The following is a 13354-nucleotide window of genomic DNA, read 5'->3' as shown; positions in this document are numbered from 1 at the left end:
CGAGATCTCCTGTTGCAGTTTCTTCTTTGCCAACCAATCAGATAAGAGGGCAAAGGCTTTTATTTCATTATCTGGCTGGAACGAAGCCATGTTGTTGACAGAGGGCGGCCATTTTGTAATCAAGTACCATCTAAAGAAGTGTTACAAAAACACGGGGGAACGAAAACTGGTATTATTAAGGCGTCACCTAAAAAACGATGCCGTAACATAGGCCGCGGTTATATTAGGGGTCAGGTTTCTCGATGCAGAACGTATACATAGGGAGGGGGACTCTATAATTTTGAATTGCAACAGAATTTCAACACTTTATTACTATTGCAACATTCTCACGCGTAGGAGAAACGGAAAAAGTTTAATAACCCAGGCTTCATTTTGATTTTTTTTTTCTTAGTAGATTAATGAGATTTCAGATCCCATTTTACTTTACTTATTTTTTTTCCTGCATCTATTTAATTGCAAAGAAACTTACAGTAGGAAATTACTTTCTTAGACCCAAAATATTTAAAATCTCCAGCATAATTCCATCACGACCCACCAAGTTCTAATCTAAAATCTGAATCCAAATAAATGAAAGTTAACTCCAACGTTACGGGGAAAACATTCAGATTATATTGAACTTGCCTTGCACTGAATGTGGTATTCGTCTTACATGTACTGATTTTGATATTATAAACGTATTTTATATTCAATCACAATTATTAAAAACAGACATAGCATAAATATGTAAAAATGTTTTGTTTTTTTATAGTTTATTTTATTGACAATGTCCCAGCAACATCCTCTGATAGTTCCTGATAAAACATAATTACCTTTTGTTTTTTACATAAAAAAAACAAAACAAAAGACAAAGAAATAAAAACCAAAGAAAATTACTTTTTTTCTCTCTAATAAACACAAATCTTTTTACAGGGGGTCACCGAATCCAAATAAAAAGGCACTTTGCAGGTTAAAGACACCTCTTTAGCCTCATGAGTTGAAGTGCATTATTATTAAATATCCGCTCTGAACATTTAAATATGTAGAACTAGACTTAAGTAGAGGGATACGTTTTATACTTGAAAATTAAAGCAGAAAGGCTCATTCAACAGTGCGAGTACAAACACTCGTTGACTTGGCGTTCCGGGGTCCGCGGGCTCTGAATTGGAGACGCGGGGAGCTGGGCTGCCGGCGTGATGCGCTCTTGGGGTACGGAGAGTTTTATTGATGCTCCGCCTGAAGACTTTGCTGCTCTTTCGCCTCGCAACGCCGGTCACTTCGCTGACCCGAGCAGACTGCGCCGCTACGAAGAAAGACGCATTAAACACATCACTTCCCTCAAAGCAAAATCACTTATTTTTTTGAGCTACGGTAATCTGTACCCCTTTTTTGGTGCAATCATCGGGCTACGCGTCTTTTTGGCTACATCAAAGTCATTGGTGGCCAATAAGAATAAGCCAGTGAGCAGTAGATCACAAACCCGGTCTCTTCCAGAGGAAGGACAGGCAGTGATCTACGGAAAGAAAAATGGAAAAAGAAACACTATGTTAACAAAAAACTAAAAAATTAAATAATATTAAGACATAAAATGATGCAAGAAAATCTAACTTAAGAATCAGAGACGTTCAGCGTTACAAACAAAAAGTAACAGGATACATATTAATGTCATGCGGTTATCGTATTAGGAGCTGTGGCAGCTGGCCGCAGGAGTGTGCCAAGTGCGATGAGATCAGCCATGTTGACTGCCTGTGCCCAGGAACTTGATTATTTCTCCCCAATAATTGTCGATTTTATATCACTCACCGATCTGCATTAACCTCAGCTGCTTCTGTTTCTCCTGCTCCATCTTGCTCCTGTAATCCCCAAACATCGCCCGCATGACCTGGCGCTTCTTAACCAACGCCGCCTTCTCGCTTCGCAGGGTCTTGATGGCGCGCGTGGCTTCTTCCACTGCGTGAGAAATACAGAGAAAGAGTCTGAGCAGAGGGTGATCTTACGGGACATATAGAGGGCCGCATGTACAGAGTATGCATTAGTTTCATATATTTACATTAAGCAGGCAGCGGGTATAAATATATGATTTAAAGGCACAGGGTTCCTAACTACAGATGAGCTTCGTACGGTAGTCATTATATATATTTAGACTTTATTAATGCCTTTAAAATACACAATAGCCATTCTCTATTTGTTGTTTTATTACTTTAGATCTCCTACTCACCCTGTTTCGGTGTAGATTTTTGCCTTTGTAGCCCTATTTCCAGCTGCTCGATGCACCAGTCCAGCTCCCTCCGCAGCTCCTCCTCTGCCGTCTGAAATACGCAAGACCAAACGAGGTTTGGGGACTTTAAATAAGCATTAATTAAAAAATAAAAACACGATGTCGGGAGGCAAATCGTGAAAAGAATGAAAACGCCGCTTCAGCTTTTAGTATTGGTTATCGCCGTTACCAAACAAATGATTGGCAGAGATACAGAAGCTTTAGGACAGGGACATCAAGTATCCAATGAAAAAAGTATATTTAACAAAGAGAATAACGTTTGAAATACATTTCTCTGCTTTATATTTTCTGTTGGATGGTTAGATTGTTTTTAAACTGCGGATCTGACAGTGTGCTTCCTCCGGGTGGCTGTAAGTAAGGATGTGGGCAAGAAAAAAAAAAAGATAACGACTGCAAGTTTTTTAATAATCAGCATCTATCATAATAGGAGGCCCTAACAGAAAATTATCCCCCCCCCCCCGATGTGCTTCCTAGTTCTGCATTATTTTTGACCGTTGAAAATAGGCTTACTTGAGATTCATCTCGGGGGGGTACATTTTTCACGGTCTCGCTTTGAGTCCCTGCTGCTTTATTATTGTCTTTCGGTCCTCCTCCTCCAGTCGGGCCCTTCCCGCGAGAGGCTTTCTTCTTTTTCTTCTTGGGAGAGTCTCCAGGAATCTTCTCGGACACATCCTGAGTTAAAGTCTTTGTTGGAACTTCTGATTTTTTATCGCTTTGCTGAGATCTTTCTGGTTCAGACACCGTTTGTGTCTCCTCTGGAGATGATGACCCAACGGCGAGCGGCCCAGAGGTCTCCTGAACACAGCCCCGACCCTGACAGTCTGAGCTCTGCGATGGTGCTTCCATATCACAGGGTATCTGGAAGTTGAAGGAGAATCCAGACTTTTCACCCGAATCCATGACACGTCCCTGTTCAACATCGTTAGCTTTGATAAGTTCATTAGGGTTTTTCTCAGAGTCCACAGACCCACCGTCGGTGCTTGGAACCTTCTCATCTGGACAGAAGTTGAACTTGAAGGAATTATTAGATGCTGGGAACCAGCTCCCGGAGCCGCCTGGCGTGTCCTTCGAACACTTCCTATAGGAAACGCTGTGAGAATCCTGAGAGGCACCTTCTTGGATCTGAGCATCGGAGGAGTTGGTAGCTTTAAGGAAAAAAAAATAATAAAAGTTATAGTTCTTTCCACAAAACGATACAGCAGATATGAAGGAAATAGCGCCAGCAAATTGTACACTGGGAAAGGTTATAGGTAAAATATGGGAAACGGCTTCTGAAGGCTTCTCCTTCTCCAATGACATATCCTGGCCAGGTCCAGCTCCAGCTCCAGGGGGCAGCAGTGTCCTTGGTACAACATTTGGAGGATCAAGCCCCCTCGTGTCCTGCTGCACAATGGGCTGGTTAGGAGGAAGATCTTTCATCTACCCAACAGACCTATTTACGCTATGAAGGCTGTGCCGGCTCAGCACAGCATCCAAAGGCTTCATTAAAAGGCCTTTAAGACACGGCCCGCCGGGATACGATGTCGTGACACCGTCCGCCGGGATACGATGTCGTGACACAGTTCGCCGGGATACGATGTCGTGACACGACCCACCGAGAGATACCCCGTCGATCTGTTTCTCAAAAGGTGCGCAACGCCATTGCTTTACCTGGACGCTGAGGAGGTGGTGGCTGGGGGTGCTGCCCTAGGTCCCCATTTGGTCATAAGAAGAATCCGGGGTATGATTTAGAACGCATAAAAAACATCCACTATTGATTTTAATAATATCGATACAAACCTGCTTTTTCTTCAGCTTTTCGCTCTTCGGCCATTTTTAAACGGTAGTTTCCGAACACTTGATTCATCATCTGACGCTTCTTTACAAAGGGAGCTTTCCGAGAGCGCAGGACCTGGAGGACACGCTGAGCTTCCGATACTGATATAAAAAACAACAACCGAGAAGCGCGTTACCCATCTATGTTGTGCCAGACCCACGGTAAAAACGGTAAGTTTAAATTAGATAAAATATTTTATTTTGATAAGAATGTTACAGGTCAATGCATGTCTGTAGCGATGAGCTGTAGTAATCGGAAGTTCTAGGCTAAAGTTACCCTGATTATACTTGGATTTTATTTCCTCACGGGTCACAATGCTAAAGATCCAGAAGTCATGTTCTCGTAAAGCTATGCACCTTGTTTTGGGGTGGGATTCCGCCTCAGAAGTCCTTTCTCCAGTTGTTGGATGCACCATTCCAGCTCATCTTCAAAAGTTCCCTTAGGTGCCTACACAATTCCACGAGCCAAAGCAAAGATAACATTAACTCGTGTTACCTAATCTAGAACGGAGAAGACGGCTACCTCCTGCCCTGGCCAGAAAACGCAAAAAATAAAACCTTTCTTTTGGGTGCATCGTTATATAAAAATGTCTTGGTAAAGCCCCGGCCCCTAGGCGTGCCTCTAACCAGACCCCCTAAAACAAAACTGCCCCTCTGGCTATTTGAGAAGTTGGATGGGGGGGGGGTGTTACGCTGCACTCCCTCATACCCCCAACGTTTCAGGTGCCAAATTGGGATACCCGTGTTGGGGGGTTTGGGAAGGTGAGGCATGGCACCCTCACAAAACCCGGGACTGTTGGGAGGTATGCTCACTCCCAGTGTCCTGTGCGGAGTGTGCCGCTTGCCCAAAGTGTAGGATTTTAACAAATAAAAGGCAAAACACATCATAAAAGAAAGTTACAGCGGCGGATAAAGTGAATCTCACCTCCTCCATGGCGAGGCTGAACCGGATTACCGCGTTACTCCAGCGACTTCACACCTGAATCACAAAATGAGTGAAAACTCCCAAAGTTTGAGAAAATTATGAAATATAATATGCAACATCAAAAAGACTTAAATGTCAGTTCTATAGATAGTCTGCAGAGCAACTTTTAGTTACTTTACCCACGAGAAACCACGAGTGGCAGTGGAAGTGGCAGACAGCAGGCTCTGCAAGTGACTGAAGCAGTTTATTACCGTAAATAAACTGATAAATGGACACTATCAGGGTACACGCAGCACCACGCTTCTCTCTCGCTGACCCTCTGCTACACACATTACATTAAGGAATAGTGTAAACACGCACACTATGCTTTGCCCGTGCTGAGCGTCCTTTCGGGAATTCATTCCCCATCTGTCTCCGTTCAAATAGGCTTCCGGGGGGGAACCGAAACGCCTGCCCTTTAGTTCCGCATATAAAAGGTTCCGTCTAAACAGTATAAAGAGGGTTTCTAGCACAAGAAGTCAGGAAAAATTGTTATTTAGCTACTTTATAAATATTCTCAGGTGATTTGGGAAATGTCCATAAAACACACGCAGATTGTTCACCCCTCTGAGCTGTAGCCCAGGCTTTTCACTGGCCGGCTGTGATTCGAGTTATTCCTTAACATTAGCAGGTTTGTTGTGCTCTGCTGCCCTTCTGGCACTGAATGTGTTAATAGAACATGTTTATGATACTTTTATACTGTAATGTTATGAATGAACTGCAGTTGTAGAATTGCAACCCCTATAACGCCCATCCATGCCAACATAGACATGCCTCTGCAGTGACCTGACTCATAACCCCCAAGTGTCCTGGTTTTTGTGCGACAAGAAACCCATCTGGTGCTAAAGATCTAGGGCTAAAGCCCGCTAGTTATTGAGGCTTTGCCCTGGAACCAGTTTACTCTGAGGGTCTTCATTATGTCAGCTGTAGAGCCCCCTGTATACGGCTACCAGCAAGCGTTGCTATCATTACGCAGGCTGCCAGATCGCGGCCAGAAATAAACTCCGCAGATCAAATTACTCCCTGACCGTCTCGGATTTTTCCCAATTAAATAAAAGAACCCTCCAGTTACCGGAGCGCTGCGCATGCACCGGCACCCAGCATCGGTCCAGTTAAGAATCAAGCTCAGGGCTGTCCGATCCTGCCTTCAGGGGGCCGCTCTACCCCTTTCTGCCATGAAAGGGTAACCGGTGGGTAATAGTTATATCTGGAAACTTTCTAAATGAGCTGACCCTGAGACTCAAAATATTAACCCTTTAATAGGTCATTGTGAAGATTCAATGTGATCGCCAAACCTGTTACCGGTCATTATAGAAACCATGACATTATTTAACGATACACTTAATTGAGTCACCTGCATTCAAGCAGGTATAGCAAAGGCACCAACTGGGAGTCATATATATATGATCGCAGCAGTGAATAATAGGAAGGGGTGATCTGTACACTTTGTGGCCCTGAGATTGGGGCCAAAATCCCAAGATTCAGGGTAAAAAAAAGTAATGGTAATAGCCCAGGTGTAATATACATCATTATACACACCTTTCCATAGTAGACACATCACAGCTTTCTATAGGATACCCTTCCGTGTATTAGACAGGGTCCCCGAGGGCCGTGTACGGGCCAGGAATTCTGTATATTTTTTCCTGATAACAAGTAGTTAAATAATGTAGCTGCTGCTTATAAATCCATCAAAAGAACATGTTGACGCTTTACCCCTCGCTGTAAATCAACATAATTGCGCTATTTGCCCCCCTTGCCCTGTAACTTTTTGCTTTACGCGTTCATCGCCGAGGTAAGAAACGACAGCCGTACGTACATAACGTTTATTCTCATGTGATTGCCAGAAGCCAAGCAATATGTATTCAGTATAGCCCTATAATGCCAAGGGAAGTGTGCAATGAACCCCGGCAACGAAAGGGTTTATATGGCTCAGTCCTTTGCAACAATTACACAGGAGTTCATTGTATAAATTACAGAGGAGGTCTGGCATAGCAAGGGTTAATATGGCTGGGTTTCATTGCAATGATTACAGAGGAGGTTTTGCATTATTCCAGCATTATTTATAGGTTTCTATTCCCAGAATTATAAAGCAGATTGGATATTTTTATACTTTTATTACAATCAGAAGCAGGATTGTGTTTGGGCCGTTTCTGCCCCCCCGCCTACGGGTCCCAAAACAGAACAAGTGAATGTCTTCTATGCGCTGTCCGGCTGTGTACAAACTGTCTCTAAATTAATGACCCCGGCGCAGAGCCGGACCACGAACGTGTATCGGGTGTCCGGTCTGAAAGGTCTGATACGGGAGATCCAGCTTCTGGAATTAAAGAAGCAAAACCCCCTCCAGAACCCGAGGGCCTTTTTAATAAACGGTGAGTCAATACTGGAAATTACCGCTCTGGCCCAAAGCCACCCAGTTAACCAGTTCACCTCGGCAGGGTTCCTATACAGATTAAATATATGCAATAGATGGAAACCATTAAACCCAGTGGCCCCTTCTGCCTGTGCCCACCAATGTCTGATGGCAGTTGTGCCCCCGCGCAGCTTATTTTACTCTCAGGGGGGAAAGTGTAATTGCAAGCTGTAGAACGTTAAGCTTTCCTCTAAAGGTTTAAAACACACAAAGTTTTAAAGGAGCTTTTTTTTTCCAGTTTCTATGTCACATGACAGTTAAGTATTCCCAGAAAAAAATGTAAAGAATTATTTTTGGCAGGGTTTGGGCGTTTAACAGCACTAGGATTGGGGTTCTTAATTCTGCATTTCGTTGTAAGTGTTAAATTAAGCACAGGAGATGGAGCAACAAGCTTAGGGAAGGCTACCTGCCTGTGGCTGACATGGAAGAGCACACGGATTGCGCAATGCGATGCAGGCTTCTTGCCCACCATATGTGAGGTCAGGTAATGCGCCATCTAGTGGCTGTAGTGTAAACTGCACTCAACAAGAATATACAGGTCAGGGTGCTATTGGTTTAGTTCTCAAGCCTCCATTAATCGTAGAGAGCGTGATGGCTTTTTTTTTGTCCATACATAGATACTATGAATGGCACCACTTAATATTTTTGAGGGGCGCTCACATGTTGCAAAGCTTAAAAAAATTGGGATGTTGTTAGAACCAACAAGGACAGGGGATCTGAAAAGAAACAAATGGTCTCACGAAATGCATTTAAGGTGGAATGCAAGCGGCATAAGTTTAAATGGCTCTGTAGTTATCATTACAAGAATGGAATGGTCAAAAGACTGTTCCCGTACAGAACACGCGTCACAGCGAGTAACGCACCGGAGAACTACCCACAGATCTCCGGCGTGATAATCCACTTTTGGGAAATCACGTGGTCACTTTAAGGGATTTTGGGTGGATGTATTCCAAGCGGCCCGGGGTTAAGGCACAGCAGCAGAATGATGCTCGTGTTATATGGCCTCTGGTTTGTAGCAACTTAACTAGAGCTTGTCTCTTCCCAAACAGCCTGTCCTGCGATGTAGGTGGCATTAACATTCAGACGGTCATCCAGAAGCACAAAATCTGAAAGGGAAGAGGAGTTTGAGAAAGAAAGAGTCAGACAGAGTGAAAAAGGGCAAAATAAAAAGGGAAAGGAGAGTATGCAGTGTCGTTTTTCCTTTTCCGGTGACCTCAAGGTCTACTGAAGGCGATTAAAACACGTCATACATAATACAGGGAATGTGGGCAGACAGAATGTACCTTGTATTTACCGTAAATTAAGATTCAATGCAACTCAATGAAGACAGCGAATATTGATTATCTGTGAAATGGGCTGGATGGGTGCTAGAGTTGCGCAGGATGAATGTACAGAGAAAGGCATTATTTTATCTACAAATACATTGAACTATATGAAGTTAAAATGTAGGACAGAAATTCATATATCTGCCCCACACAGTGTCCCTCCATACCTGCATCTGCCCCAAAATTCAGGGTCCCCTTCCGATGCTGGATACCCAGAGTTTGCGCTGGATGCAGGGATGCGGCTTCTAAGGCTTCCTCTACTGTACATCCTACAAGACGGGGAGAAAAAACAGAGGCTCCGATGACTGCATAGAAAAGCCAGAATAGAAACATTGAAATCTACGCGTTTTAATCAGTTCTGTTGGGGTGCGAGATTCGGGTTTTTGTGTCCCATGCACTTGGCTATTAATTAGAAAAGTGCTGCTATTCTGCATTTAGTATACAAAGGCTTTTTCTGCTTTACGGTTAAAGAGATCATAATTCACTGCAAAAAAAACAACAACACAAAACCAGCTGATTCGGGTGAGTTGTCCGTGAGCGGCACTTACCTGTGGCCTCGCGGAAGTGTCTCACACACATATCCATCGTGGCGATGCTCCCAGCCAAAGTCTGTGTTCCTATAAGACGGCTGCCGTTAGTGACCTTACTGCTGATCTCGAGACTCAAATAATTGGGATATACATTAATAAAAAGGCAAAAAAGGATACGATTGACTACCAGAAACGGGCACTCTGGGGCAATCCAGTGGCCGCAATGATTCAAAATAGATCAGGATTATGGGAGTTGTAGTTCAAACATATTCACTCACCTGCTACATATGCATTGAGCCCATTGATGAGAATCTCCTGCTGACCAAGCATGTGTTTCCCCGGGCCCAGGCCCATGGCCATGATGGCATCTGTTACCAGAACTAGACCTGCGGGGTAACAGGAGAAAACACAGATACTTCAATAAAAAACTGAGAATTATGACATCATGAGTAAATAAATGCATACTTTTTGCATAAGCATAAAAAAAATCTTATATCACTCATCAAGCCCACTATTTGTAACTCAGAACCATTTCTAAATCTTAATTCCTTAATTATTAATTAGAATTAATAATGAATTTCCGGTTCTCACCCCCGGGGTGGGCGCGATGCGCTATCCTCAGCGCTGCCGGATTAGTGTGGATTCCATCCGCGATCATTCCGTAATAAACCGTCCTTCCCGCCGGAATGCGATCGCTGGTCAGTAATCCCACAATGCCTGGGTCACGGTGGTGGAACTGCGAGGAGCGCAGAGGCGATTATTTCAGCGAATAAAACGTAGAGTTGGATCCCAAAACTATGAATCTAAGATGCTTCAAAAAAAATACAAAATAAGGTTTTAAACTTACCGGCAGCATGGCGTTGAAGAGGTGAGTGATAAACGAAGCTCCGTGGGTCACTGCATCCTCAGCCTGGGATAAATTAGCTATGGAGTGACCTAAACACAAGAGCAAACATCAAAACATATATAACGTGCACTGATTTCTTAGTAAATAACCCATACAAACAGTACTAGTCCTAAAAAGGAACTCATCTGTATTTGCTTGCTGGTTTAGATAAATGGGGATCATAGTTTGAGGGGAGATCTTGTGACCATAATTTCAGCCCCAATACTCTACTGTGTAGAACCGTTTCACGTATCACGGAGAACCGGTGGCCCTGTTGTCCATGGAAGAGTTAATTCTGAACATAAACTGCCATGTAAAGGTATATTAGAGATGCATTATGAGGGACTGAACAAAACAGAGCATCTTTTCCTTTAGGAACTAGACTGGTGCCACCTCAATGGACACGACCTACACGGAGAAGGCGGCCAAACGCGGTAGAGCTGCTGATCGTCAGTAATAAATTAGCAGAACAGTTAAATCAACGTAAAGGAATACGGTCATGTACATACGCAAGGACAAGAATACTCATCTCTAACGGCAAAGTAAGTAAAGTGTGGAAAATGCAGTCCACTATTGGACCAAGACACACTGTTGGCCCTGGGTGTCCTTTGGTGATGTCATACACAGGGTCATTCTTTGCTGGTTTTCCTACGACGGCTTTAGAACTTCATTGTTTTCATTCTTACCAAGCGACACGCATATCCCTCGCTGTACCAGTCCTCTAATGACCTCCTCACTCCTCTGCATTTCAGGGGCCAGCGTCAATATGTTGACGTTGTCCAAGGTCCCATACGTGGCCAAAAGCTCTGGGAATCCTCTTTCACTGAAAGAGCGTAAACAACGCTCAGGGTGGGCTCCCTTCTTCTCCCGACTGATGTACGGACCCTCCAAGTGGACACCTGCCAAGTGTCCGAAAGTTAGTAAGACAAGAGCACAACAAGGATCAAATATGGAGGACATATTGCAAGAACGTACCGAGCACACTCGCTCCGTCCGGGCCACCATCCTTCACAGAGATCTGGGGAAGAACCTGAAATATCCAATTTTATAGATCAATGCGAGAAACCGAACACGGCTAAAGATGAACCCCCTTAAAGCCTCAGTAATATCTTGTCAAACATTAGCTTCTAGTAGATCCAACATCCTAGAGGTTTACGTTGTGAACTTTGTTACTGGTTCCTAGTGTTTGAGCCAAGTTGTACCAATGCCTTGACGTTCTTCCAGAGGACAGGCAATGACATTGACTTGACATTGTACTTATCATGGTTCTTCACAGCTTCTGAAATGTATGTATCATGGATTGGAACCTTGCATCATTGGATGGATGACCCTGCCAGAAAAGACACGTTACCTTGTGGTAGACCGATGAGGGAGAAGTCACGAGAGTGGGACAGAAGGAAGTCACACCATGACACAATATTTTCCCACCAACGAGAGAAATGCCTTCTCCTACATCATCATTTGCTTGGGAAAAATCAACACCAAATCCTCCTAAAATAAAAAGCAATTAGGTTATTTGACGCATCGAATGAGAAGATCCCCACGGCGTAGAGAACGCTCTCAATACCGTATTACCGTTGATCTGGACGTCGATGAACCCCGGGGCGACGATCCTGCCCTGACAGTCCACCTGGACATCAGCTGATGCCTTCTCATCGAAGAACAGCTTCTCGGGGTTTAGAATCTTTCCTTCTCGCACCCAAAGGTCTTCTCTATAAAAGTGAGGAAAGAACATCAGTAAACTCTTATTAATGATCTGGGAGATATACGATTGCCCCTCCTTGTGGTTGATCATCAGTTAAAGGGATGACGTAGGGAGTAGAATTGTACTTAAAATGTGAGTTACTGTCCCAATGGGCTTTATTCACTAAAGGGAGAGTTGAGGTATTAACTCTTGCACTTCACTATCCGTTAATGGCAAATGTCTCCAGTGCGAAGAGCAGGGCAGGGCAGGCCCGGCCCTCTATAATGTATAATTCAATGTGCAACTATAACTGTACGGGGCCAACGAAGCCATTCTCGCACAGCGCTATGGAATATAAAACAAGAAATAATGATAACATTATACAAAAAAAAATCTATATTTTATTAATGGAATGCAGTGTTGTAAGGAGGATTTTGTGAGCCGCATCGCACACGTTAACAACACGTTTATTTGCCTGGAATCACACGTTATAACACAAAATGCTGTTGATTGTGGGACATGTTACTTCTGAAGTGTCTCTGCCCCTTTAATTGCCACTCTAGAACCCACTGATCTCACTGTTAGGGCCACAAAAAACACCCCCTCCTCCTCTCACCTCTGCAACTGATGGTCCCTCAAGATCCTGCAGTTCCTAAACTGGGTGATGGGGGCATCAGACACTGACTTGTTTGAGGGCATCTCTGGGACTTGGTCTGAACCCCTTCACCCAAACACCACAGCGCAGAGATCACCTGCCAACTCCCACTGCCCTGTCCCCCTCAGCCCTACTCATTGTGCTCCATATCCTGTCAGCTTCCTCGAATCACGTGGGTTCAAGTCATGTGATGGCATAGCCTTTGATCTGTCACGTGAATGCAGCCATCGCCATATTAGGAAAGTACTTACGGGCCCCAGCGCCATCTTGGGAAGGTCACCAAAGCTCCATAGACCTGTCATCCAGACGTACACGCGCATTTTCTACCGCGCGGGAGCGCGGAATTAGCTAGCTCTAATGATTTGCGGGTGCGCGCATCGATGGACACCTTCTTCATAACCCATTAGGGTCCTTTATTGGTCTTTGGGGTAAAGCTGACGTCACAGTCTGTCTGCGTATCCCTTATAATTATTGTAATTTTATATTTTGTTTGCCGAAAAGACATTTATTTTACCCGAGAGCCCCATAAAACGAGGCCATAAAACAAGTCTTCAATTAGTGACAAAATTGGTATTAAAGCAATAAAAATGTCTTGGTGGTATCTCGGTGGATCTAATCTGCTGTGAGGTCAGCTGACAGGCGTTTTATGGGTATCTTTGTTGTTCTTATTACTGAAAATGTTTAGACCCTGTTAATTCGGATTATGCGGTTTCTATTACTTTGACTGGCGGGGCTTCACCGGGATCCTTTTAATGCTGCAGCGCAGAGGCTTCCCCCACTCACTGCTACCCCGCAGCCTGTGACAGGAGCTCAGATCACATGACAGGGAAG

The 13354-nt window shown here is 44.1% G+C and overlaps 2 protein-coding genes across 3 annotated transcripts; both read right to left on the bottom strand.

Annotated features, from left to right (window-relative positions):
- Positions 1 to 732: 732 nt before the first annotated feature.
- On the bottom strand, positions 733 to 5607 carry C7H8orf33 (chromosome 7 C8orf33 homolog). Of its 2 annotated transcripts, none has more exons than XM_053472155.1 (8): positions 5355 to 5607; positions 4995 to 5048; positions 4427 to 4517; positions 4034 to 4171; positions 2765 to 3399; positions 2195 to 2285; positions 1780 to 1926; positions 733 to 1279 (listed from the first exon to the last, which is right to left on the bottom strand). In XM_053472155.1, the coding sequence occupies exons 2-8, from the start codon at positions 5001 to 5003 to the stop codon at positions 1050 to 1052; spliced, it is 1341 nt and encodes a 446-aa protein (XP_053328130.1). In that variant the 5' UTR covers positions 5004 to 5048; positions 5355 to 5607; the 3' UTR covers positions 733 to 1049. The 2 variants fall into 2 exon arrangements, with proteins under 2 accessions (XP_053328130.1, XP_053328131.1); XM_053472156.1 differs by lacking the exon at positions 5355 to 5607 and adding an exon at positions 5174 to 5208.
- A 2570-nt stretch (positions 5608 to 8177) lies between these two features.
- On the bottom strand, positions 8178 to 12671 carry AMDHD2 (amidohydrolase domain containing 2). The gene is made up of 11 exons (XM_053472157.1): positions 12485 to 12671; positions 11760 to 11896; positions 11536 to 11675; positions 11160 to 11214; positions 10871 to 11083; positions 10146 to 10234; positions 9890 to 10034; positions 9577 to 9684; positions 9317 to 9385; positions 8936 to 9037; positions 8178 to 8549 (listed from the first exon to the last, which is right to left on the bottom strand). The coding sequence occupies exons 1-11, from the start codon at positions 12565 to 12567 to the stop codon at positions 8464 to 8466; spliced, it is 1227 nt and encodes a 408-aa protein (XP_053328132.1). The 5' UTR covers positions 12568 to 12671; the 3' UTR covers positions 8178 to 8463.
- Between the last annotated feature and the right edge of the window lie 683 nt (positions 12672 to 13354).

The sequence above is a fragment of the Spea bombifrons genome, chromosome 7 (genome assembly GCF_027358695.1).
Source record: "Spea bombifrons isolate aSpeBom1 chromosome 7, aSpeBom1.2.pri, whole genome shotgun sequence".
In the NCBI taxonomy this organism is placed as follows: Eukaryota; Metazoa; Chordata; class Amphibia; order Anura; family Pelobatidae; genus Spea; species Spea bombifrons.
This window is presented reverse-complemented; position numbering and strand designations above follow the sequence as displayed.

Coding starts and splice junctions, on each gene's coding strand:
- C7H8orf33 (XM_053472155.1), bottom strand. Junction 4,172..4,426: donor GAATCCCACCCCAAAACAAG/GTGCATAGCTTT, acceptor TTTTTATATCAG/TATCGGAAGCTCAGCGTGTC. Junction 3,400..4,033: donor AAAAGCTGAAGAAAAAGCAG/GTTTGTATCGAT, acceptor TTTTCCTTAAAG/CTACCAACTCCTCCGATGCT.
- AMDHD2 (XM_053472157.1), bottom strand. CDS start 12,567: ATGCCCTCAAACAAGTCAGTGTCTGATGCCCCCATCACCCAGTTTAGG. Junction 11,676..11,759: donor CATCGACGTCCAGATCAACG/GTAATACGGTAT, acceptor TTTTTATTTTAG/GAGGATTTGGTGTTGATTTT. Junction 9,038..9,316: donor ACACTTCCGCGAGGCCACAG/GTAAGTGCCGCT, acceptor CCCGTCTTGTAG/GATGTACAGTAGAGGAAGCC.